Source organism: Syngnathus acus, chromosome 11 (assembly GCF_901709675.1).
Source record: "Syngnathus acus chromosome 11, fSynAcu1.2, whole genome shotgun sequence".
Classification (NCBI taxonomy): Eukaryota; Metazoa; Chordata; class Actinopteri; order Syngnathiformes; family Syngnathidae; genus Syngnathus; species Syngnathus acus.
In genome coordinates, this window is record NC_051096.1 from 7,533,247 (window position 1) to 7,556,744 (window position 23,498).

The 23,498-nt window shown below is 47.2% G+C and overlaps 3 protein-coding genes across 8 annotated transcripts; all 3 read left to right on the forward strand.

Moving 5' to 3' along the window:
* The first annotated feature begins 183 nt into the window (after nucleotides 1-183).
* On the forward strand, nucleotides 184-3,603 carry LOC119130592 (leucine-rich repeat and immunoglobulin-like domain-containing nogo receptor-interacting protein 1). 2 transcript variants are annotated; one of them, XM_037264439.1, is made up of 3 exons: nucleotides 184-1,040; nucleotides 1,125-1,179; nucleotides 1,492-3,603. In XM_037264439.1, the coding sequence occupies exon 3, from the start codon at nucleotides 1,501-1,503 to the stop codon at nucleotides 3,292-3,294; it is 1,794 nt and encodes a 597-aa protein (XP_037120334.1). In that variant the 5' UTR covers nucleotides 184-1,040; nucleotides 1,125-1,179; nucleotides 1,492-1,500; the 3' UTR covers nucleotides 3,295-3,603. The 2 variants fall into 2 exon arrangements, with proteins under 2 accessions (XP_037120334.1, XP_037120335.1); XM_037264440.1 differs by having other exon boundaries at nucleotides 184-1,179.
* A 106-nt stretch (nucleotides 3,604-3,709) lies between these two features.
* Nucleotides 3,710-5,902, forward strand: vps72a (vacuolar protein sorting 72 homolog a). Its single transcript, XM_037264515.1, has 6 exons — nucleotides 3,710-4,125; nucleotides 4,310-4,462; nucleotides 4,590-4,716; nucleotides 4,826-5,002; nucleotides 5,074-5,218; nucleotides 5,302-5,902. Exons 1-6 carry the CDS (start codon nucleotides 4,000-4,002, stop codon nucleotides 5,681-5,683), a joined length of 1,110 nt encoding a protein of 369 aa, XP_037120410.1. The 5' UTR covers nucleotides 3,710-3,999; the 3' UTR covers nucleotides 5,684-5,902.
* Nucleotides 5,903-7,995: 2,093 nt separating this feature from the next.
* Nucleotides 7,996-23,360, forward strand: syngap1a (synaptic Ras GTPase activating protein 1a). Of its 5 annotated transcripts, XM_037264335.1 has the most exons (21): nucleotides 7,998-8,683; nucleotides 8,776-8,941; nucleotides 10,177-10,280; nucleotides 14,051-14,139; nucleotides 14,284-14,405; nucleotides 15,408-15,561; nucleotides 15,788-15,886; nucleotides 15,965-16,204; nucleotides 16,267-16,602; nucleotides 16,680-16,824; nucleotides 16,904-17,048; nucleotides 17,128-17,364; nucleotides 17,585-17,786; nucleotides 17,867-18,057; nucleotides 18,724-18,928; nucleotides 18,991-19,560; nucleotides 19,859-20,350; nucleotides 20,634-20,780; nucleotides 20,838-21,049; nucleotides 21,338-21,410; nucleotides 22,062-23,360. In XM_037264335.1, the coding sequence occupies exons 3-21, from the start codon at nucleotides 10,181-10,183 to the stop codon at nucleotides 22,086-22,088; spliced, it is 3,786 nt and encodes a 1,261-aa protein (XP_037120230.1). In that variant the 5' UTR covers nucleotides 7,998-8,683; nucleotides 8,776-8,941; nucleotides 10,177-10,180; the 3' UTR covers nucleotides 22,089-23,360. The 5 variants fall into 5 exon arrangements, with proteins under 5 accessions (XP_037120229.1, XP_037120228.1, XP_037120231.1 ...); XM_037264334.1 differs by having other exon boundaries at nucleotides 7,996-8,683; nucleotides 8,740-8,941; nucleotides 15,788-16,204; XM_037264333.1 differs by having other exon boundaries at nucleotides 7,996-8,683; nucleotides 15,788-16,204.
* Nucleotides 23,361-23,498: the final 138 nt, after the last annotated feature.

Sequence of the window (23,498 nt, forward strand, 5' to 3'; positions counted from 1 at the left end):
CCAAAATTAGTAAATATTAACATTCTATTGTAAAATGTATAGCCATAAATTGTTTGTTGCACGAGTAGAGTTGTTCACTCATCTTTTTGATCCTTCCATACCCTGTGCTGTGCTCAAATCTCTGCCTGAGTGCAGCACCTTTTGATTTGATCCATGGGGTATTTTGCATTCGGCACTAAACTATTTGTCCACTAGAGGGCAGTCTTCTATCCTTGATTCAGTTGAGCAATGCTGACTTAAGGGGCCTGGATGCTCCCTCTATATTTAGTACTGTATTGTGTCAGACTGGGCCCCCACCATGTCTGCCAGGTGGTTCAGTCCCGAAAGCAGCACTGTGCAAAAAAAATGTACATCCTACAAAATAATCATCCATATTGTACATTTTCTATTGTCATTGACAAATGTTATCTCTTAATTGACAACATGGACATTTAGAACAAGGAGCACCTCAATGGCAATAATGGAATTTGCAAAAGAGTCAGTATACTTTTCAATGTATGCTAAATATAGTTCTGTGTGATCACTGCAAATGCCACCACGACCAGGAAACTAGTGACAATAAAAGCGTTGTTACGCAACGACCGCCGGTGGTTTGGGCCCCAGCCCTCCCGAAATCCGGGCACGGACAGAGAGCGGCTAGGTTCCCCCCCCCCCGGAGGTAGCAGATGGCCGAGTTGCTGACTCAGCGCTGATTCTGCGGTGCCACTAACTCAGTAGGCAAACACAGGGTCCAAACATTAGGTACACCTGCATAATGTAATTCTTATTCAATGTAGTTTTGTAATTATCATTTTGCATGACTTATTTGATCCGGCCCACTGCAGTTGTCAAATACCTGTTGTAAAAAGTCTTCAAATGCTCCTCATTTGGCTGACCTGCGCCTGCCTCCTCGCATCCAGCCTTGGACCTTGGCCACCAAGCCGCATGATAATCCCCCAGGGTGCAAACTGGTGCCCAACCAGCGTTTCCTCCTCCTCATCCTCATTGTTGTTGCCACGAGGGCACCGCTTCATTTCGTCGAGTTTCCGAAAGAGCCGAAGGTGATTTCCAGTTGAATTTATTTTCATATTTGTTGGAAAGAAAGTGTCGTCTGGGAAAAAGTCCTTTTGTCTTCCTCTCCCTAGCAACAACATGAAGATGGAGTAATCAGAGTGAAAGGGCATCCGCACTGAAGCACCGGTGAGTCACAATATCGCATCTTGATGTGCTTTCTCCTTGAAAATATTCCCGTGCACAGGTATTAAGAATTTGTTTCCGTTTATTATTAAGATGGTAATGAAACAGATATTTCATCTGAAATGTGCAATATTTTGAATATTTTTGGAAAATTTGAATGAGAATTTTTTTATGCACAAGACTTTTTTTTCCAGTTAGTCAGTCTTCATTTGGATGGATTGTGACAGTAGTCTTTGTTACAGTGTTGTTGTAATTCATACTAAGCTTGGAGCAACATGTAACTGTTGATGTTGTGGCCATTGTGTGTGGACTCAGCCTTCTCCCATGCAGGCAGGCCGTCTTTCCACAGCGCGGTGGGGAGCTTTCTACCTTCTTCTGGCCGCCGGCTTGGCGTCACAAGCGCCGGAGCAGTGCCCTCACTCCTGCCGCCGCTGCGGCGCGGCCGTGTCCACCGTCAACTGCTCCTACGCTGGACTCAGCGGCGTGCCAGAGCGCCTCCCGTCGGATCTGACTCGACTCAACCTGAGCCACAACGCTATCAGGACTCTGGCGCCTGAGCAATTTGGGGCTTTGACGCGACTGGAAGACTTGGATTTGAGCGACAACCTCCTGGCGTACGTGGAAGCCGATGCCTTGCTGGGCCTGTGGAGCTTGTTGGATCTACGCGTGGCCCGCAACCGCCTGAAGGTGCTTCCGGCCGGCGCCCTCGCCGGCTTGTCGAGACTGCGGCTGCTCGACGTGAGCGGCAACGAGATCCTCGGCGTCCTGGATTTCACCTTCCGGGACTTAGCCGGCCTCCGCGTGCTGCAAGCGCTGCACAACCATGTTGTCTTTGTCTCTCGCCAGGCTTTTGCAGGTTTAACCGAGCTGCGCCAGCTCTACCTGGACGCCTGCAACCTCACGTCGGTGCCCACCGAGGCCTTTGCGCACTTGGGCGGGTTGACCGTTTTACATCTGCACCGTCTCGAGTCCAGCGCGTTGCCCGACTATGCTTTCCTCGGCTTGGCGCGTCTGAAGGAACTCGTCGTCGCCGATTGGCCCAGACTGGAGACGTTGTCTGCAAACAGCCTGGTTGGCCTCAATCTTACGTCCCTAGCCATTCGAAAGTGCAACCTCAGCGCAGTCCCTTTCGCTGCTTTGCATCACTTAGTCTACCTTGTTAACCTGGACTTGTCATCTAACCCAATCAGCTACATTCAAGGCAACCAGCTCAGGGACCTGCTCAGGCTAGAAGAGTTCCACCTAGCCGGGGGACGGTTGCGGCGTATCGAAATGGCAACGTTCTATGGTTCGGTGAGTCTGAAGTTGCTCGATGTGTCGAGAAACCTCCTGAGCACCCTGGAGGAGGGTGTCTTTCACTCGCCGGACGCTCTTCGACATCTCGGATTGAACGGGAACCCCCTGGCCTGCGACTGCCGCCTCCTCTGGCTAGCGCGCCGACGTTCGTCCCTCCAATTCGTCGGAGGCCCGCCGACGTGCGGGCAATGGGATTTCCTGGGATACGCCGCAGCGGATATGGCCGAGTTGCTCACGTGCCGGTCCCCTCGCGTCCAGCCGCGCCAACCCGACTCGGTGTGGGTGGAGCAGGGCCACACGGCGGTGTTGCACTGCGATGCGGAAGGCCGTCCCGAGCCATCTGTCACCTGGCTCGACCCCGGGCGTAGAGCTTTAACAAATGCGGGCAGGATACGAGCAGTCGGCAACGGTTCACTCGAGGTCCGCTACGCGCAGCCGCAGGACACCGGCATTTACCGCTGCGTGGCATCCAACGCGGCGGGAAACGACACGCGGCCCATTGAGCTCCGCGTCCGAACCCTTTCCAAGAAGAAGCCCTTTCACCTCAAAAGCTGGCCTGCTGCCTTGCCTTCTTTGTCACCAGACCTACGGGAGCCGCCGTTTGACGTCAAGACGCTGCTGATTGCGGCGTCCATTGGCTTCTTGTCATTTTGCAGCTCTGTCGGTGTGTGCTTCATCGCCATCTTCTTCTGGAGTAAGAGCAGAGGGCAGATAAAGCACACGGCCAACATCGCCTATGTGCCGCGCAGCGCTGCCGCCAGCAGTAATGGCGGCGCCGGCAACTCCATGGAGACGAGCAGATTCACAATGAAGCTCATGTAAACAGATGCATGAATAAAGTTCTTTTTCAAGTTGAAAGTCCACAGTTGATTTCAAAAGTCAAATGATCAAATGCCTACTCTCTGATTAAATGGTAAATGGCTATTGATTGTGTTTGAATCCACCCGTATATGTAAAATATGATCATATGCAAGCCCAAACCAACCTATTCTATTTTTCTCTAGAAATGTGATTGTTAACCTTACATTAAAGTTACTGTCAAGGACGCATAGTTAAAATTTCAAATGCACTATTTTTAATACATGATTTATTTGACCGTTGTCTGGTGCAATAAAATGCAATAAAATATCTTAAAAAGGTGTCACGCGCCTTGTATTTCAAAATAAACCATTTTGTACTTCAAATCGTTATCACATTATTTTGAAGGAAACCGGATGCATATTTCTTAACCCGGAAAAAGTAAGTGACTACTCGCAAACAGAAGCTAATGTTAGCTGACAGCTACCAGCCGTTTCGATTTGCGTTTTGATGCATTCGCCTACTGAAAACGAGTCATTAACATTTATTAAAACGTAGCTGCTTAGTCAAGTGGGCTTCCCCTAATCTTAAACTCCCAAGTTCAGCCATGGATACGAGAAGATAGTTTTACAGCCTTGACGCGAATTTTCAAAAAGTTAATTCGGTGCAAGCGCACCTCGCTCATCAACACAGCCGGTGAATAGCTTTGGTAGCTTTGTTTGCTATTCAATGCAGAAAATGAGTCTTGCGGGTCACCGCGAGCCCCGAAAGACTGCGGGGAATCGCATGTCCAAGTTGCTGGACGCCGAGGAGGAAGATGAGTTCTACAAGACCACTTACGGAGGCTTCAACGATGTAAGACGTTATTTGTTTGCTGGGGGTCTCATCATATCGTAGCTGGGAGATGTGGCAGGCACATTTTACTATCTTGTTGATTGAAACAAACACTGATGAGAAGTGTCTGCTTTACTGTGTGTGTCCACATCTGAACTGTCTTCTTTTAGATTTTATTGATTTTTTTTTTTTTTATCCATACCAGGAATCGGGAGATGACGAGTACAATGAAGATCACTCGGACACAGAGGACGAGGTGGACAGCGATTTCGACATTGACGAGGGAGACGAGCCGGACAGTGCCCAGGAGGATGACGCGCCTCGTAGGAAGAGTCGAGTTGTTACTAAAGCGTACAAGGTGGATCAGTGGTTCTAAAACGTTTTGCACCGTGTACTGCTTCCAAAAAATGTGACGCTGTCCAAATACCATTATCATCTTGACGACTAAAAAAAAAGTAATGCTTTGTTTTGTGCTTTCCTTACAGGAACCTGTGAAGGTGGCCAAGCCCAAGCCCAAACCGAAAAGACCCTCAGAGGAAACAAAGAGAACGGAGAAGAAGCCCAAAGCGGAGCTCAAGCGGAGGATTCCGCAAGAATTTCAAGACTATGGCGGTATTAACCTCGCACCATTGCCTCCTTGACATCTTTTTTTGCACTTGAACAAAAAGAATGTAATGACTGTCTTGAAAAAGCTCCTGACAACTTTGTGTCTCTGTTGTAGCGCGCAAGTCTGTGCGCCAGTCCACCAGCGAGCACACCCGCAAGACCAACCTGCGACTGCAGGAGCGCCAGGACGCCCCTCGGCGCCGCAGGAGGGCTCACCGCGACCGGCCCCTCACCCAAGAGGAGCTTCTGGCCGAGGCCAAGATCACTGCCGAGCTCAATATTCGATCATTGGGTATCAATTTGTTCTTTTTTAAGTGAGTGTGGCCAGATATGCCTTACAGTAGCATGACATTTTTCATATAGAAAATTACGAGCGCTTGGAAGCTGACAAGAAGAAGCAAGTCCACAAGAAGCGGCGTTTTGAGGGCCCCACCATCCGCTACCACTCCGTCCTGATGCCCCTCGTCTCGTCGTCGCTTCTCAAAGAGGAAAACGTCGACGTGGAAGGGTACATCTGCTCACCAAATGCAATTTTGTCTGGGATGCTTTGAGCGGTGAGTTCCTTATACAATTGCTGTTTTTCTTCTGAAGGTTGGACCAGGAAGTCCCTCCGACAGCCCCGCCGAATCCCGCCACACCGTCCCAGCAGCCCGCCGGCGGACTCTGCTCACGCACCTACGTGACGTTCAGCGACGACGAGGCGTTTGAATTTGCCTTCCCGCGCAGCGCTCAGGAAAGTCCCGACATCCCCATACAGGAAATCTGCCCCGTCACCCACAAGACGGCGCTTTACCGGGACCCGATCACCGACATCCCTTACGCCAACGCCAGGGCCTTCCGCATCATCCGCGAGGCCTACCGTAAGTATGTGGCTGCTTACGGATTCCCCAACGCGTCGGGAGGCATGACGGGACGGGACGCGAGAGGCGCGCGTCACAGAATGGCGGCCAGGCAGAGCGCGCTCGCCACCTAGATGCAGGGATTCTCTTTTTCTGTCTGCATGGGAGCACTACACCCATAGAACTGCACAATGGAAAGGGGATTCATTCTGGAACTGTAATGTGAGAATTAACTCATGCCTTTGGACTCTTTCCCTCAATCTCTCGTGTTTTTGTTTTTTTTCTTCATTTTAGTAAACTGTGATCTTTCTACAACAAATAAAACTTGATTCGTTTGTTTATTTTTTCCACAAGTCTTTCTCTTTCATCCACGGGTGGGGAGTCATTTTGCAATGGTGAATGTCGCTGTCCAATGAAAAGCTGATTTGCCTTTTTTTTTTTTACCCCCCAGACAAGGAAAGAAATAGTGCGGCTCACTTTGAAAGTAAACAAGCACTGTATTGTCCTCTGGTGAGTGGAACACACACACACATACATATGCACCAAAAGAATGGTTCAATTTTCCAGTTCCAATTGGGTACTCGCTTTACTTTTCAAATGCTGGCTCCTCTCCGCACTCTGGGCTAAGTGAATAGATGGGCTACTAGATAAATAAAAGTAAAAAGCGCAATTTTGTGTTAATTGAAGACTGGGCGTATTTTTTTATAGACACTATAATGGGACTTGGTGAATTTTTGCGGGTGCTTCTGATGGAAACTGCATTGGCCTACCTAAATTACCATCAAAATGTAAAGGGATGTGCACCATTTTATTTTTTTTTTTTTTTAATTGGTCATTTTAAATATATATATTTGGGTGCTTCGTTTAGACAAAAGTAGTGCTTTGCTGCCATACTGGTAAGTAAAGAAGAAAATGTGATTAGAATGCATTATTGTGACATATCTGAGCCAAGTAGTGTTAATGTTCCATTAGTCTGGCGTTTGCTTGTCAAGATGCAAATGAGGCAGGAGAAGTTGAGCTCAGTTGATGATGGTGATTATGAAGAACATATCGTCATGGTGACAGAACAAAAAGAAATCCTTGGCCCAGCTTGGGTAATTGATTAGTTGTGTTGTGACAGCAACGTGCCAGTGCAATTATCATCATCATCATCTTACTGTGTGGTGGTGTAACATAAATTTGATGAAGGGAAAACATGGAGGACCTTTAGGTACGAACGGCTGCATATGTCAACGGTCCATGAAGTTTATACCATTTGGCGTTCAACCGACATTATTAGAGGAAGAATATGGCTTAAAGATTCAAATTTTAGACGTAATGGGTGACGTGAGAACTTCACCAGGCGTCATTTCAGCTGATGACTTTTAATTGTCCCAACTCGTGCCTATCAACTTCGTCCTGCCGCTTCAGGATTGAGCCTGTATTGTTCTCCTTGTCACATTTAATTTGATTAAATTTCACCTCCAACCACAACACTCAGCTTTCTTCCAACCGAGTAAACACTTGGCAGAACGACGTTATCCCCATCGTTCTAGTGTGGCAGTTGCCATGGTGACGGAGTGTAGGCGGTGTACTGTGCTGTACTCTCTTCCCTTGCACATCCAGCATTACAATCTTTCTAACCCACGTCGGTCTCCACTCATTAGATACCTTCGTGGTGCTATAGTTGGATTGTCGTGAGGAGAATGTCTATTAAGTGTGTCAACTGACAGCTATTTGTATTCACCTCCAGGTTGTTTGCTTTCTCAATTCACTCCTTAACAAACAGTCGTTTGATGCATGTCAGCCATTTTTGATCTCAAGGTTTTCTGTCTTTTCCTTCCATTGGAAGACCAAGCACCCCCACCACCACTCTCCTGTTGTCCATGTATGGACTTTTTTTTCTCCTTTTCTTGTTGCAAGCAAGCTATTCTTTTATCAGTTTCCATGGCGATGCGCGTGAGTGAAGGTTCACGTGTTTCATTTAAGAAGGGGGGAAATAATACAGATAACATGGACGAAGAGGCAGCTTTTAAGATTTTGTTGTGCGCGTGTTCAAAAGTTGAAAGTAGTGGGCTGTGCTGTCCACACAGCGCGCCCTTCCACTTCTAAAAATACACCCTTGCCCATCATCCAAGTTCTTGTTCTCGTACATATTTTATTTTTTATGAATTTTTTTGCAGACAAGTGATTCTGTTATCAGTTTCCATGGCGATGCGTGTCACTTAGTCGCGGTCTATATTTAGGAGTGCTGTCAATTAATGTTGGAGACGATCTACCAAATGCAATCTTGGCCCTGTTGTGTTCACTGTAGTCACGTTCCTACTTGGTTCCATGATGCATTAGCATAACATCATCCCATTCTTATGCTCTTTATATGTAGTATATGATTCTGTTGACAGCTTGAATTGACGCACATTGAGTATATGCTCGTGATCCAATTTGTAAATAACTGGAAAAAGTTCCTTGACAGACTTGCCCGGTCGACAGGGAAGGTCAAAGTCACCATTTGTCTCCTACAAATGCAAAATAGAAAGCAGCAATAAGTGATTCTCGCATCTGTGTGGGAGATTAAACTCACTCGGGGTGTAATTTGAGCTCTATCGCACACTTCCAATCTCCTTCCAATTAAGCGGCGCAGTGGGGTTCCTCCAGCGGGAGGAGAGCACTCGCAGTGCGGACTCGCTCGCCTCTCGTAGGCGGTGCTTCCTCGCCCCCCAACCCGCTTCCCCCTATCCGTCGATCTCACGCGCTATCGCCGCCCTCCAGGGAGAGGCGTACCCGATGAGCGAGCGACTCTTTCCTCGTTTCCTACGTCTTCAATCGCAACCGGTCTGCGGTACGGGACTGTGCTGGACCTCATTGTGGATTTTTCTGCCCTCCTCGAGCTTTGATTGAAAACGAAGTCGGAATCAAAGCGAGAAAGAGAAATGCTGCAAGCATGTGGATGTTTACCTTTTTTGGATGCTTGCGCGGTTCATTGCCTTGAGGAGGTGGAGTGTTTTTAACGCTTAACGGGAATTCCGATTGTTTCCAGGTTCCCGTGAACGCATCATGTCCACAGCCAGCAGGCTCAAAAGAGAGAGTGCAACATCTCAGCTGCCCCTGGTGGTTCTCACTAGAGTTGGAGGAGGAGAGGAGGAAAAAGAAGAGAGGTGATGATGATGATGCTTCAGTAACCTGATTTACACACGCACGCTTATCCTCATAGAACACCTGACCGAGGCCTACGCGCATACACTTGCAGGGGGATGAGTGAGGGGTCACTCCAGTGGGACGCTCAGGTGTGATTCTCTGCCCCGCCATCGCCGTCGCCGTGGCAACTTGACAACCGGCCCAGTGGGTCCGCAGCCTTGGATGTGACTGAGCTGTCAACGTTTCACCACTGGGAAGCAACCCCCCATCATTTTTGGGTGAGTGCTACGCACGGCACACAGTCGGGTTCGCAGCTAAACATCCGGGATGTGGGGGTCTTTACACTCACATATTAGGGAACCCCACTGTGCCCACATAATGCAATGTGGCCAGACTGCAGCCTGTTTTGTATTACGTACCGAACCATGCACATTTTCAGCAAAAAAGAAAAAAAAAAAGATTATTCCAGAGGGGTAAAAATGTAAGCGCGATGCAAATTTAGCATATCAAAATAAAAAGACAGTGACAGCTGCCAAATTGATCATGCACGCTCCTATCATTCTCGTACTGCCACTGTTGCACTACCTTGCCCTGTTTTGTACAAATGAGACATTTAGCTGTTATAATTGTCACTGTACTATTTAGCACAACTGAGACGCTGAGTGACTTTGTCTCTTACTTTTTTTGCCTTAATTGTTAATACTGTAGTTGAGACACTAAATGTCTCATCACCTCAAAATATGAAGTATTGTACAATAGTGATGATTAGCATTAAAGTACTTAAAATATAGTAGTATAGTGAAAACTTTTCAAAAGTGGTAGGTTTTGTACTAGACTAGTTTTAATGGGCTTGTGAGACAGTCCCTTACCACTTGTGACAATTAGTACAAAATCATAATGATAAAATATTATAATTGCATGGGTGGCAATTAAGACTTAAGCAGCTTTGGGCCTCTGTTGATATTGTTCTGTATTATCCAATTTTGTGAAAATGAGATATCTGTTTCTGGAAGAAGACACAGTATTCAAGAAAACTTAATTGCACTTGTTTGAAGGTGAGCACTCGGAATTGAAATGAGGCTGCATGAACAGTTAGCGAGGCCAAGTTAAATTGATTTTGGCTTTGATACTCGTGTAAATCAGAGGTTCATTTTGTCCAATTAATAATGCATGTGACGAAATGCCACAGTTGACTCGAGAGTAACTGTATTCCAAGTAGAAGAAGTTAATCACTTCCTAAATAAGTGTATTTCTTTGGAAATGTTAAACAAACTCTCCTGACTTCCTACTCGTACCTGCCAATCAGAAAAAAATCTGATCAATTAATCATAGGAACAGCTTGAGGTTGAGGAACAGCAGCCATGGTGACATTTAGGCCATAAAAGGGCAGCCTTGAAAAGCTGCGCTGCTTCGACTTGTAACACAGGATGATTCTTATCACACGTTCAACTTCCAAAATTGGGTCAGGATAAAGAACTTGACTTGTGTACGTGTGTGTGTGTGTGCATTGTAGCTGCATGGACGCGTCGTCAAAGTCGTGGCTGCCGCATCAGGGTCAGTTTGGGTTGGGTGGTCAAGTGGAAGTGTGCTGTGGCGGACCTGGCGTTTTAACCCCAAGTGAGTGCGCCCCCTAAAACCGTCCTCCTGTACGTCGTTGACCGTCTCTTGTGTTGCCTCCGCCGTGGAGGTCGTATCTATTTGACGTGGCGTCTTGGTTCGTTTTTTTGTATGTATGTATGTATGTATGTATGTGACAGCTTGCTAGGATTTTTGTAATCATGAGTTGGGAATTGTCATTGGGAATGAACAGACTTGTTTTTATGGCAAGTGTGCGTATATGATTGTCAAATATTGACGGCATGTTCCGCCAAGCCATCGGCAAAAGGCGAAAAAAACAATTTGGCAGTTTCGCGTGGCCCATCTGTCCGGGCTTCCGATTGAGGCTCATTTGGGCGAATTCCCTCGTAGGATTTTGTCAAAGTTGCAGGCCAGAAATTTGCCTGAAATAGCTGCTTCAAAAAAAATAATTAATCATGTGAGAAAAAAAGTTTAAAAATGAAGAAAAAGTTGGACAATATTAGGCGATAGATCAAAGGGTCATCATTTTACAGGAACCAAGTACAGCGGTTTAGGAAAAAAGTACTTTTAGGGGAGTAAAGTTGTTGTCGTATGCATTTTTAAAGAAAAAGAAAAAGTTAGAATGTTGGGCAAAAATCGTTTTGTTTACAAGATTAAAGTTTTAATATCGCAAAATACCACATGAAAAGATGTTTTCACAAGAATTAAGTCATGCAATGAATTAAATGTAATATCACTCCAAATTAATAGCATTTTTATGCAAATGTTATTGTGAAGGGAATTTCTGTTCATAAATGCTGTCGTATCGAGGTGTAGTATGATTTGGACGTTTCGAGTGTGGCTAAATCGGCTTATTTGCAAGCCCACCAAGATGTGTTTAAAACACACACACACTCACATACAGTAGAGAGCAAACCATGTTTCCATGGAAACCAGACCACAGTCCCTTCAGCTAGCTTGCGAGTGTGAAAAGCCACAATACTGGACTAGGAAAACAACCAAAAGGATACTTTTCTGAGAGTAGTCATTTTTGGAATTATTTTTTGATTGATTTATTTCCCTCGGTGTAAGGTGACATGATGTCACCTCACATTCATGTCCAAATTTTAGCCAATGGAAGGCGGCCTTCTGCATCTTCCTCCCGCCCCCACATTGCGTTACCTCCACCCACATTGTTCAAGTCCGTTAGCGCTGCTTCTTTTCCTCTCATCCTTATTTTTCTTTTCAATATATATATTTACTTGATTGCTGCCAGCGGGGCTAAAAATAGCAGCAGTCGGAAGTGTCACTTGTCTTTCTTTGCCTTGCCCGCTTTGCATAAACCCCCAAGAGCCCAGCTTCCGCTTTCTTTCAATGTTAATATGTCATTAAAGATGCGGGCTTTGTATCACATATTATGTGCTCTGTAGTTGGCATCAAAATGCATTTAATTGGCTTTTTTAATTTATTTTAATCGCACAATAGGAAAAGTGATGAAAGTTTTTGAAGGCGTATTAATAACATGCATTAAAAAAACAATTATGAAGGGTATCAAATGTTTCTTATCAATTACAAAATAAACTTGAGCTTGTTTTACATTATTGTCATAAAATGGTAATTCTTTTTGTTCCAGGAAAAATTAATTCTGGACGTAAATACATCGTCGGAATTTCAATTTTCATATTCGAGATGTCCTGGCCGGTCCAACTATTAGTACTGTAAGTGATTTGGGGTTGCCTAGGCAACAGCAGAGCTGCTGTTTGTGTAAAGCGTCCAAATGATTTGGAATGTCATATTTCAAGGTCACTTTTCTACGTATTGTGCGTTTAATCCGGTGAAGAAATAACTGTGACTCTTTGACATGTCAAGCTTCATTTGTGGCAAGTCCTCAGGCACTGTCGGCCTCAAACCTCCCGGGGGCAATGCTGGCAGCTTGTCAAAGAAGCACCAAGTTGAAACCTTGAGTTTTTTTTTTTTTTTTTATTCTTTCGCTCTCAACACGGTCACGGAGGCTGATCAAACGAGCTAGTCGGACTCCTTGAACCTTTTTTTTTTGAGGCACGTCAACCACTTCAGACCCAGAGTAGACTTTACAGACCAGCTGCTTGTTCGCTGACTCTTGGCAGCTTTTGGGCACTTGGGATGGATTTGCTCAGTTTGCTCTGGAATTGTATCATATTGCATCATTAATTGATGTCAATAATTATGACACTCGTATTGTCCTAGATTGAACCGTATTTGTATCAGGAGGCAGTTGAGTTTCGATTTAATGGCTGTCTGCAACGTAATAATAATAATGCCCTCTTTATGCCTAGCTTGGGGCCGAGGAACTATGTTGAAGTGAGAGCGGAGCTTCTTTTAGTCAAGCCATTATACAAATGTGCTTTGCTGCCATCTTGTGGCATCTATGTGTCTTTTCGGTTGAATTTGCGAAACATTTATTTGTGAATCTACTTAATACCACTTCCGCCTTTTCAACAAAACTAGTTGGTTCGGCGCCGAGTCCAAAACTATAGGGGGGAAAAAATATTCTCGGGAAAAATTTCGCGATTTCTTTACTCTGAGATTGAAATAAAAGGCATGTGTTCGTAGAGGGACTCATGAAAAGTGGCGAGTATGGTTCTTTAAACACCCACTCCGCAGTCTTCTTCCTCGGTATCGCAGCTAGCTGGAGGCTGGGGCCGCCCACACACGCAGCAATTTACATCTCCAATGAAGAGAGAGTCAACACACACACACACACACACACACACACACACACACACACACACACACACACACACACACACACACACACACACATTTTGCGTCACACTAGATGGTCAGGTGGAAAGCTGCTCAGGTTCAGGACGCGCGCTGCGTTGTCTGTTTTTTTTTTGTTTGTACCTTGCCACCACCTTGAGCGGTTCAAATGCGAGCGAGTTGTTTCCATGGAGACCAAACAATTAGCCCGGGTTTCAGAATAGAACCTGGCGAGCGGCCCATTTGCAGGCTTTGGGAGGAAATCACAGGATGACAGTGTGTATCTTTTGCTCACATTAGTCATTGAAGTACAAGAATCGGACCAAAATAGAATAGAGCAGGAACAGGAAATTGATTCATGGGGTCGCAATAGCAAATATTTGATCACAAACAACCTCACAATGTAGATGAAAAAAAAGACAAAAAGGCTTATCAGGGCCACACTGAAAATACAGCAATTATAAAAATGTTATGGGAAAAAGGCCAACATAGTACAAATGATTTAAAGTTAAACCTCTTAAAATGGACAATTCTTATATTGCCACATTGTTTTATTCAACATTTTGGTCTCAAAGCTCCTATTTTTATGACTTTATTTTATTAAATCATAACGTAATTCATAGGACACACTCAACACTGGCTAACTGACGCCAGTGCTGCTGTTTCGATTAGCAAAAGAGTTCAAATGGGTTCAGTGTTCTTTACCCGCCGTGCATTTTCTTTCCGAATAGAGAAAAAGCAGCCATATATTTGAGGTAGGAATTTCATTTCCTTTCGCATCTAAATGGTAGGAAGTAAAAAGCCACTTTTGTCACCGTTGTGTTCTCCACCGTTGTGGAGACTTTGAGTGTCTGTCCACATGTATTTATTGACACTGTTGTTGACATGTTGACTGTCCGTTGTGGATCTGTCATGAACTCGGTTGTGGTTTCTCAATCCCTGGACCCTCCAAAATGGAAATAAAACAAGCTCAGTGAAGTAGAGGTTGAACTGCTCACAAAAGCTAAGTCATCAGTCTTTAATGCCTGTGATGTCCATGTTGTCAAGAATATAATTAAAGTGGTTATGCTGCCATTTGTCCTACCCAGACCAATCCCGCAGGGCAAGTTTTGCCTCTGTGCGACAGTCAAGCATGGAAACGCCTCCCAACGCCACCCCGCAGTCCTTCAGACAACCGGTGAGTGCACAAAAGCATCATTTGTGAAGATCCAAAAATGTGTTTGGCCTGTCTGTGTTTTGGGGAAGTTCTTGAGTGAAATGAGTTGAGTATTCAACTTGAAGTTGCTGTCTATTGAACTGATGTGTTCCCCTCAACATTTAGAGTTTCCTCAATCGAAGGTTGAAGGGCTCCATCAAGAGGGCCAAAAGTCAACCCAAACTGGACCGGACCAGCAGCTTCCGACAGATGATCCTGCCTCGGTTTCGAAGCGCCGATCAAGAGAGGTTGGACAAAATTTTAGTATCTCTCATTTTATTGGAAGACAATGCGATTAAAAGGGCTCTAAGGTATTGTTCGATCACATATGAGGATGCCGCCAAGAAAAAATGCATTTCCTGCGACGCCAGATTCTTGTTTTTGATCCCAACTCGGGGTCACGTCTCAGAGGAATCCGGGCTGCCTTGTCTGAAAATTTTCTGCTGTAGTAACACAATTCAGTCACGACGCGTAGAGGAAGTGAAGATGTCGAGGCAGAAAGTAGAGCTATTGTGCTGACGGTAGCCACAGGGGGAAAGACAAGAGACATTTTGGGGCCACATATGTTGTTTATCTATAGAGTTGATATTTTGAATCCAAAGACATTCAAGCAGAAGCAGAGCTATGCTGGTCACCTTGACTTCCTGGCCCCGGTTCTCGCCGCTGCCTGACAGCTGCCTTCACAGCCGGCTTCCCGGTCTGCCCACACACGCTTAATTCTCCCCGTCGGTGCGGCAAAGGCATCCGACATCCAACTTCGCACTCTCTCTTCTCATCGCAGCTGCTCAAAGTGTCCTGCCAAGCTTTTGTTTTCTTTCTTTATTTTTGTTTTTTCAAACCATTTTTTTTTCCTACTGCATCTTCCGATGGACTTGAAACGTACTGAGCTCAGCTCCGAAATGAAAATGGCATGTGTAATTTTAATACATCACTTACTTTCCTTTCCATCAGAAATGAAATGACTTCCGAATGTGTCGATTTTCTGTTACACCGCTGCACTTGCTACGAGTGGCGTCAACAAGAAGAAATGAAAGCCCAGCGTTCTTGCCTCTTCCCACCCCCAAACGTCATTATTAAAGGATCATCTCTAAAAATATATTTCGATTGTCAGGTGTGATATGCCAGGGCGCTGCCATTCACTCGTGTATTGAATCGGTCTCTTGAATAAGTTGATTTAAGGATGATGACAGTAGCGTAGTTGGAGCTACAAAAGTCAATGTATTGTTCTGTCATTGTCTCTTTCCCACAAGGACCCGCTTGATGCAGAGTTTCAAAGAATCCCACTCCCACGAGTCACTGCTTTCTCCCAGCAGCGCCGCCGAGGCCTTGGACTTGGTGTTGGACGAAGACGCCGTCATCAAACCGGTCCACTCCAGCATTTTAGGACAAGAGTATTGTTTTGAGGTGGGGACTCGCCGATTGGTCAAGACGTGGGTGAAGTGGGTCAACTCGAAAAATGCTCTGGGCAAATTAGCTTCCTTCTTTCTTCACGAGTGCAGATCATTTTTTTCCTGTACTCCACAACAAAAAATAGAATCTACAGCCAAGAGCCAAATAGGGCTCCTTGCCTAATGAAAATTTGATTCCCTTAACCTGGTTCCTAGTTGAAATTGTCCGTTTCCATCCTTAGGTGACCACTAATTCAGGGACCAAATGTTTTGCCTGCCGTTCCGCTTCGGAGAGAGACAAGTGGATCGAAAACCTGCAAAGAGCCGTCAAACCCAACAAGGTCAACTTAAGACCCATTTTAAAGCGAATTCAACGGATCAGTTCTTCATTCCGTTTTGAATGTATTTGTCGATTCCAGGATAACAGCAGGCGCGTGGAAAACGTGCTCAAGTTATGGATCATCGAAGCCCGAGACCTGCCCACCAAGAAGCGCTACTACTGTGAGCTGTGCCTGGACGACATGTTGTACGCGCGCACCACCAGCAAACCTCGCACGGACACCGTCTTCTGGGGCGAGCATTTTGAGTTCAACAACCTGCCCACCATTCGTAGCCTTCGCTTGCACCTCTATAAGGAAACGGACAAAAAGCGACGCAAGGTAACGTTTGCCACTGAATACGGTTCCCAACAAACGGCCACATTGCGCCGATGTGCTTCTAGGAGAAAAGCACATACCTCGGCCTGGTCAGCATCCCCATCTCCAGCATCACGGGCCGTCAGTTTGTGGAGCAGTGGTACCCCGTCATCCAGTCCAGCGTTTTAGCCAAGAGCGGCGGCGTCGGGAGCGGCAAAGTCATCAACGCCTCGCTCCGCGTCAAGTCGCGCTACCAGACCATGAACATCCTCCCCATGGAGCTGTACAAGGAGTTCGCCGAGTACATCACCAACAACTACCGAACACTGTGCGCAGTTCTGGAGCCGCTGTTGAGCGTCAAGAGCAAAGAGGAAGTGGCGTTTGCCCTGGTGCACATCCTCCAAAGCACCGGCAAAACTAAGGTATAAACAAACCCTTGATTGAGGTTGAAACGTGCAAATCTCTATCTCGCCCCGCAAAAATAACAACCCGCTCTCAGGACTTCCTCTCCGACATGGCGATGTGCGAAGTGGATCGCTTCATGGAGCGCGAGCACATGATCTTCCGGGAGAACACGCTCGCCACCAAGGCCGTGGAGGAGTACCTCAAGCTGATTGGTCACCGATACCTGAAGGAAGGGATAGGTAGGACCTGGGCTCGATACGCCAAAAGTCAAGGCTAACTTGCCAAATACGGTTCCAAACCAAGCGTGATGTCCTTCAGGTGACTTCATCCGAGCTTTATACGAATCAGAGGAGAACTGTGAGGTGGACCCCATGCGAGTCCCACCGTCGGTCCTAGCGGACCACCAAGCTAACCTGCGCATGTGCTGCGAGCTCTTACTCTGCAAAATCATCAACTCCCTCTGGTGCGCACGTCATCTTTGCCAGCTCTCCGTTTATCTGCCGCGTTCTTCCTGACGTCGAGTCTGGTCGCGCTCCTTCCAGCATTTTCCCCCGCGAGCTGAAGGAGGTGTTCGCCTCGTGGCGGGCCCACTGCGCCGAGCGCGGAAGGGAGGAGCTGGCCGACAGCCTCATCAGCTCTTCGCTTTTCCTCCGCTTCATGTGCCCGGCCATCATGTCTCCGTCGCTCTTCAACCTGACGCAGGAGTACCCGGCGGAGCGTACCTCGAGGACCCTTACGCTCATCGCCAAAGTCATACAGAACCTGGCCAGCTTCAACAAGTGAGTTGAAAAGATCACACAAGTCTCCAAAAATGCATTTCGCAAATGTGGTTAAGTTCATAAATTGCCAAGGTCCTGCAGGACCTGGCCAACTTTTGCAAGTGAGCCCGCATCATTTTAATGAATCGGTTTTCGCTCATGGGATCGAAATAATGTCGACTGTGTTCCACTTTACCTTCCAAAAGCGCCGATGTCTTAGCGTCATATATCCGTCACGCAGGTTTGGGCCCAAGGAGGAATACCTGTACTTCATGAACGAGTTCCTGGAGATGGAGTGGGGCTCCATGCAGCAGTTCCTCTACGAAATCTCCAACACGGACGCCGGAGGGAACGCCGGAGGCTTTGAGGGCTACATCGACCTCGGCAGGGAGCTGTCCATGCTGCACAGCCTGCTGTGGGAGGTCATGGGTCAACTCAGCAAGGTCGGCGCATATATTCTTCCGGTCTGTCCCCGATGTGTCATCTAGTCGGTGGCAGTGACATTTTCCCGACCTGCCCGCAGGACGCCATTCTCAAACTGGGTCCGCTGCCTCGGCTGTTGAATGACATCAGCGTGGCGTTGCGGAACCCCCAGCTGCACGCCGCCACCAACCACCAGCCCGAGCGGCCCAAGGACCGGCTCTTCTCTCGGCCCACCTTCAATCGTCTCATGTCCTCCGACTTTCAGAGCCTGATGATGCGCGACTTAAACAGGTAGGTGTGCCCCTCCCCCCTCCTCCATTTCGCAAAATAGATCATTGTGTCCTCCGGGAGGCCTCACCGCGTCTGGTAATTCTCAACGCAGCGTGACACCGCGGCGTCACACGGGTATAATTAACAGTGAAGCGCAGAGCGAGAAAACTCACAGGATGGGAATTCTCTGACTCCAAACACAATGCGAGGCTTATTATTTTTGAGAACCCCTCTAATGTCACCTAATTTATCTCAGAATGCGCTAAGTATTTTATCAATGGCTAATTGCCGGCACCATCTGTTCCCAGAGCCTCTTAGCCAAACCCCCTTTTTCCTCCGACTCACACTTGACGCCAACTCTCATTATAGTCTCACACTTTAAATGAGAACTCTTTATGTAAGAGCAATAACAGCTGTAATTGCGACTGTTTCCCCCCCCCCCCACACAGCGTTTACTGGGATTAATCATTCAAGCGGTGCTGTTATCCAATCAAATCAGCCCGACAGCAGATACGCAGTGCTTTATTATCAAATAATGCCTCCCTCAAACAAATGCCTCCATTTTATATCAGTTTGAAAGTTTTAGAAGGATTTTAGGCTTTTATCACTTTAGCGCCACCTACAGGATGAGGTGGGACACTACCTCTACGAATGCAACTCAATGGGCCCTTTGCGTGGTGTCTCAAGTTCTATAGACATCAACCGCCTGCCGTCGCCCCCCACCGGCGTGTCGGCCGTCGAGTCGCTCTCGTCCAACCTCAACATGAGGCGCCAGGCCGAACGAGACCTGCGCTCGTCCCGGGAGGTGTTCTATGTCACCCGGCCGCCGCTGGCCCGCTCCAGCCCGGCATACTGCACCAGCAGCTCGGACATCACGGAACCCGACCCCAAGGTAAGGTAGCCCGTTTCTGATGGCTTGAAGAAGGACCGTTTGTGACTGTGTTCTGTTGTCAGGTTCACAGTGTGAATAAGAGCGTGTCCATGATGGACCTCCAAGATTCACGCATGAACAGCATCTCCAACCTGAACTCGGTGGGCGACATGCTGACCTCCTCCCAGGCCTCCATCGCCGGCCTGGGCCACAGCTTCGGCAACCTGGGCGGTCCCCTCCGAATGGGCGGCCACCTGCCCAGCGGCTCGGCGGGCTCCGGCCTGAGGCTGAGCCAGATGGGCCACATCGGAGGCCCCACCGAGTCTATCTCCCAGCAACAGCAGCAGGCGGCAGCGGCCATGCACTACCCGCTGTCCTTCCAGAACCCTCTCTTCCACCTGGCGGCGCAGAACTCCCCGGCCCAGCCCCCGCCGCCCCTCATCTTGGCCCCGGAGCCGGAGAACGGCCACCACGACTACGCGCCGGCGTTTGGCAATAACGCCTTCTCCCGCAGCGAGGACCTGTCGGCGCTGCGCTCTCAGAACAGCCTAGTGCAGCCCAGCATTGTCCACTCGCACAGCTACAGCGATGATTTCACCCGGCAGAACCACAACAATGACTTTGTCTGGCATCAGCTCTCACTGCAGGTGCAGGTAAGAGTGACTCCTCCTAAAGTCACTGGTGATGCATAATATGATACAAAATGTTCTTTACTCGGCACAGTCACTGTGTCGACTGCAGTGGTTGTAATGATACCGTTATGTACCGTAGTGTTCTGAGCTATTTCTGTCCTGCCGCGTGGGCTGCAATGGATTTTTCAGCCTCTCTTTTTTAAAACCAGAGTTGGTGTGAGGACTTTTTTTCCCAAAGGAGAAGTCAAGTCTTGACTTTCTGCAACATTCACCAGCAGTTATTGAACTCTCCCATTTTGCATACCGTGTCGTCCGTCAGGAGTCGCTCCAGCAGCAGCACATGATGGGCGTCACTTCTCAAACGCCCACCGGAACCGGCACGCCCGGCTCCTTGGCCACGCCGCCGACGACCGTCCACCCCGTGCGCCAGTCCTCCATCGCTCCCCAGCACCTCAAGTCCCAGCGCTCCATCAACACCCCGGCCACAGCCACGCCACCCAAGGCCCGACCCCAGAGCAGAAATCTCTTACTGGACTCCAACGACGGCAACTTTGTCCAGGCCAAACAGCGGCAAACTCAGCCACCGCCGCAACAACAGCAGCAGCAACCGACACAAACGCAGCAGCAGGAGGCCGCCACGGACAGTCCGGCGCCCGGGCTGCCGTTTCAGACGGGCGCCGCCAAAGAGAACCAGAACCCATCGTCCGTCGCGGCCGACGACTCGACGGACACGCCCACCAAAAGCGGCAAAAAGTCGCAACAGCTGCAGCCTCCTCAGCAACATTTACTCAAACCGCTCGGCAACAAGCAGGTCAGTCACTCAGTGGCCGCATCTGGTTGTCTGCACATGGTTGAGAGCGACTAAAAGTGTCGTGAAAGACATTGTCTAACACATAAGCACATATGTACTGCTAGTTTGGTTAGCAACAAGGTTCCAATAGGCTCACCCGTTCTATCAAAATAAAATTTTTACAGTGACAAAAGCAAGCCTTGGTAGGTGCTGCTGTTTTGGTAAGCAACAGATGAGCTCAACTTAAAGCACTTGAATGCTAACTGTAATAACTTTTCTGTCCCCCCCCGCATGTCGTTTTCAGGGTTCCCAGTCCAACCTGAACGAGCGCACGGTGGCCTGGGTGTCCAACATGCCGCATCTCTCCGCCGACATCGAGAGTCTGCGGCCTGACCGCGAGGGCCAGTTGAAGGAATACTCCAAGAGCATGGACGAATCGCGTCTGGAGAGGGTAAGCCACACAAACGTCCCGCATCTTTCACCGAGTGAACCGCATCCTCCTTTGCAGGTGAGGGAGTACGAGGAGGAGATCCACTCCTTGAAAGAGCGCCTCAAGATGTCCCATCGCAAGCTGGAGGAATACGAGCAGAGGCTGGTGTCGCAGGAGCAGCAGACTAGCAAGATCCTGCAGCAGTACCAGTGCCGCCTGGAGGACAGCGAGCGGCGTCTCAAGCAGCAGCAAGTGGAGAAGGATTGCCAAATCAAAGGCATCATCAACAGGTGACAATGTCCGCCGTCCCTGATCTTTGTTGACCCTGTCGGTCCCGACGCACAGAATTTGGGGCGGTATCGTCAAACGGTCAGTCGAATAGTCAGTTAGCGTATGTTGATGTTGTCTTTTGTATCTGAGATGGCATGTGTACAACATATAGCTGGAGTGGGTGGTAGCAAACAAAGTCATATAATGAACATAATGACTTTATTTCTAAAGCATGATCATATGCTTGAGCGTAGTTCTCCTTTTTTTTTTTTTTGACGAGCGCTTTCTTTCTATTTCACTGTTGTCAGACTCATGGCTGTGGAAGATGAGCTGAGAGGGGGTGCCATTCCTGATATTAAGCCTCGAATCCTCACAGACCAGGTTCGTGCCTGAGTCTTTATGTATACATATATATACATATTCATACACATATGATTTTTTTTTGTCATCATTGCCACTCGCTCCAAATGCCCTTAAAACATCATTTCCACGTTTGCTAGTCAGTCAGTTGTCATACATCACCTTGTTGCCATCTGTTCCGAGCTACATCCTCAGTGACAGTGAAAAGCGGAAAGCTAATCCCGTCTGGGGAAAACAGAGGGTTGGGTTCGCTCAAACTGAAAATAAAGTACTGTACCGCAGTATAGGTGTCTCAGAACGCGGTGTGAGTCACCGACGGGCGGGCGGCCGTGAGTGTTGCCGTGATGTGAATTAGTCTGCAAGGCCGTCGTGTTCTAGCGCCGATCAGTTATGACTGTGGAGAAATGATTTGTTTGCATCCTGCTTTCAAATGTGAAAGCAAAAGCAATATTGAAAGCTTTTGGCCTAGCCGCGGAATCTCTAAGGATGAGAGACTTTGCCATTTATAGCATAGAACCGGCGCCGCCCACTGGTCCTCAATCAACTACCAAGCTAAAGAACACCACAGATAGAATGCTAAAATACATCAGCAACGGTGTCCATGTGTTTGTGTCATTTGTTGCCACGGTAACTCCCAGCCTCAAATTGATTGTTTTTTCGTCCCTCTGCCAGGGCTACGGGGCCCTCCCTGGATCCTGACTGCCGCTACGAAAGCGACTAGGATCCGTGATGGTCATCCAAGTGTGAGCGCAAAATGGCCGACCGCTCCGCTTGAAGATCTGCTTGCCAGTCAAGTAGGACCACACACACCCAAGCTCCTTGTCGCTACTAAAACTTTTCAAAGAATTTCTGACAATCACTTCACGGCGGAGACCAATGCGTACAAAGACTCCGACTGGAGCTAACATTCCGAGTTTCTTGAGCTAAAGCTACCTGAGTATGAGGATTTGGGGGATTTTTTTCCTGGTTACAAAACAGCACTTGAAAAAGTAACCCTTACCCTAAAGCACAAAAAAAAAAAGCAGGAAGTTTAGATTCATCATTAAATTGTAATGTCCCTAAAGAGTAGTGCATGAATGGTAGTGATTACGTTTTTTTTTTTTTTTGGTACACCCATTTTAGCACGCTTAGTCTTTTCTCCTGCTTTGTTTGTTCAAATCCTTTTTTTCCCCCCAAGTGAAACTAGCAAGAAAGAATGCCACACACGTTCCATTTCTTTTCTGGTGCCGTTATGGCTTTGATACTACCTCAGAAAGCAGAAATGTTCTGACTTTGCCCGGCCCAGTTCAAAATGAACAATATAAAGTGTAGGAAAATGTAATATCCGAAAAAGGCTAATCCATGAAAGTAATGCAAACGGGACTCTGAATGAAGGATAAATGATGGGTTCCACATAACAACTGTAGGTTATCAAATGCCAATATATTATTCATTAAATGACCTACTGGGTGTTGTAAATGACTATTTAAAGAGGATTTGTTGCGTTCCAGTAGTCAGTAATTTATCCAACGTAGTCCTTAATATATTTTATATTTGAAATTCCAATCCTGACAGTGTTTACCATCCTTACAGAAAGATGCACAAATAAAGTCCGTTTAAAGTAAAGTCAATTGAAGATCCCACCGTGAAGCCACCTAATGTTGTTTATTGTGTCGGTGGCCTTTTTAAGACAGATAAACGCTGGATTCAAATGTTAAGGTTAATGAAGGCTTTTGTTGGGGAAAAATCACATTCCTGTAGACACCATGAAACAGACACCTCCCACTATGTGCCACCATTTATGGTCCATTCCTAAGCGGGAAGGTAATGTGGACAACTATCACAGGGGTGGGCAAAAATACTAGCGTTAAGTTAGATCCACCCCCATTCATTGATCAATAAATAGGTGGTTTATGGTTGTGGTTAATATATGTATACTTGAATGTAAATAATAAATAGTTTATCATGAAAATATGAATTGACATTAACCTTTTTTTGTTTTCAATTTTCCTCCATTTTCAAAATGGACTTTGCCCACCCCCCGCTACAGAGAAACTTTATTCATACGGTTTAGACAAGTGTTGTATCAAATCTATTATAGAGCAAGTGGTGAGGTCATGGACTCATCTG

Excerpts from the sequence above, each read along its gene's own strand:
- syngap1a (XM_037264334.1), top strand. The coding sequence starts at position 10,181 with ATGGACGCGTCGTCAAAGTCGTGGCTGCCGCATCAGGGTCAGTTTGGG. Across the intron at positions 14,406-15,407 it reads CGAAGCGCCGATCAAGAGAG|GACCCGCTTGATGCAGAGTT; the intron begins GTTGGACAAAAT and ends CTTTCCCACAAG. Across the intron at positions 17,365-17,584 it reads AACCTGGCCAGCTTCAACAA|GTTTGGGCCCAAGGAGGAAT; the intron begins GTGAGTTGAAAA and ends TCCGTCACGCAG.
- LOC119130592 (XM_037264440.1), top strand. The coding sequence starts at position 1,501 with ATGCAGGCAGGCCGTCTTTCCACAGCGCGGTGGGGAGCTTTCTACCTT.
- vps72a (XM_037264515.1), top strand. The coding sequence starts at position 4,000 with ATGCAGAAAATGAGTCTTGCGGGTCACCGCGAGCCCCGAAAGACTGCG. Across the intron at positions 4,463-4,589 it reads TTGTTACTAAAGCGTACAAG|GAACCTGTGAAGGTGGCCAA; the intron begins GTGGATCAGTGG and ends CTTTCCTTACAG. Across the intron at positions 5,003-5,073 it reads GCTCAATATTCGATCATTGG|AAAATTACGAGCGCTTGGAA; the intron begins GTATCAATTTGT and ends TTTTTCATATAG.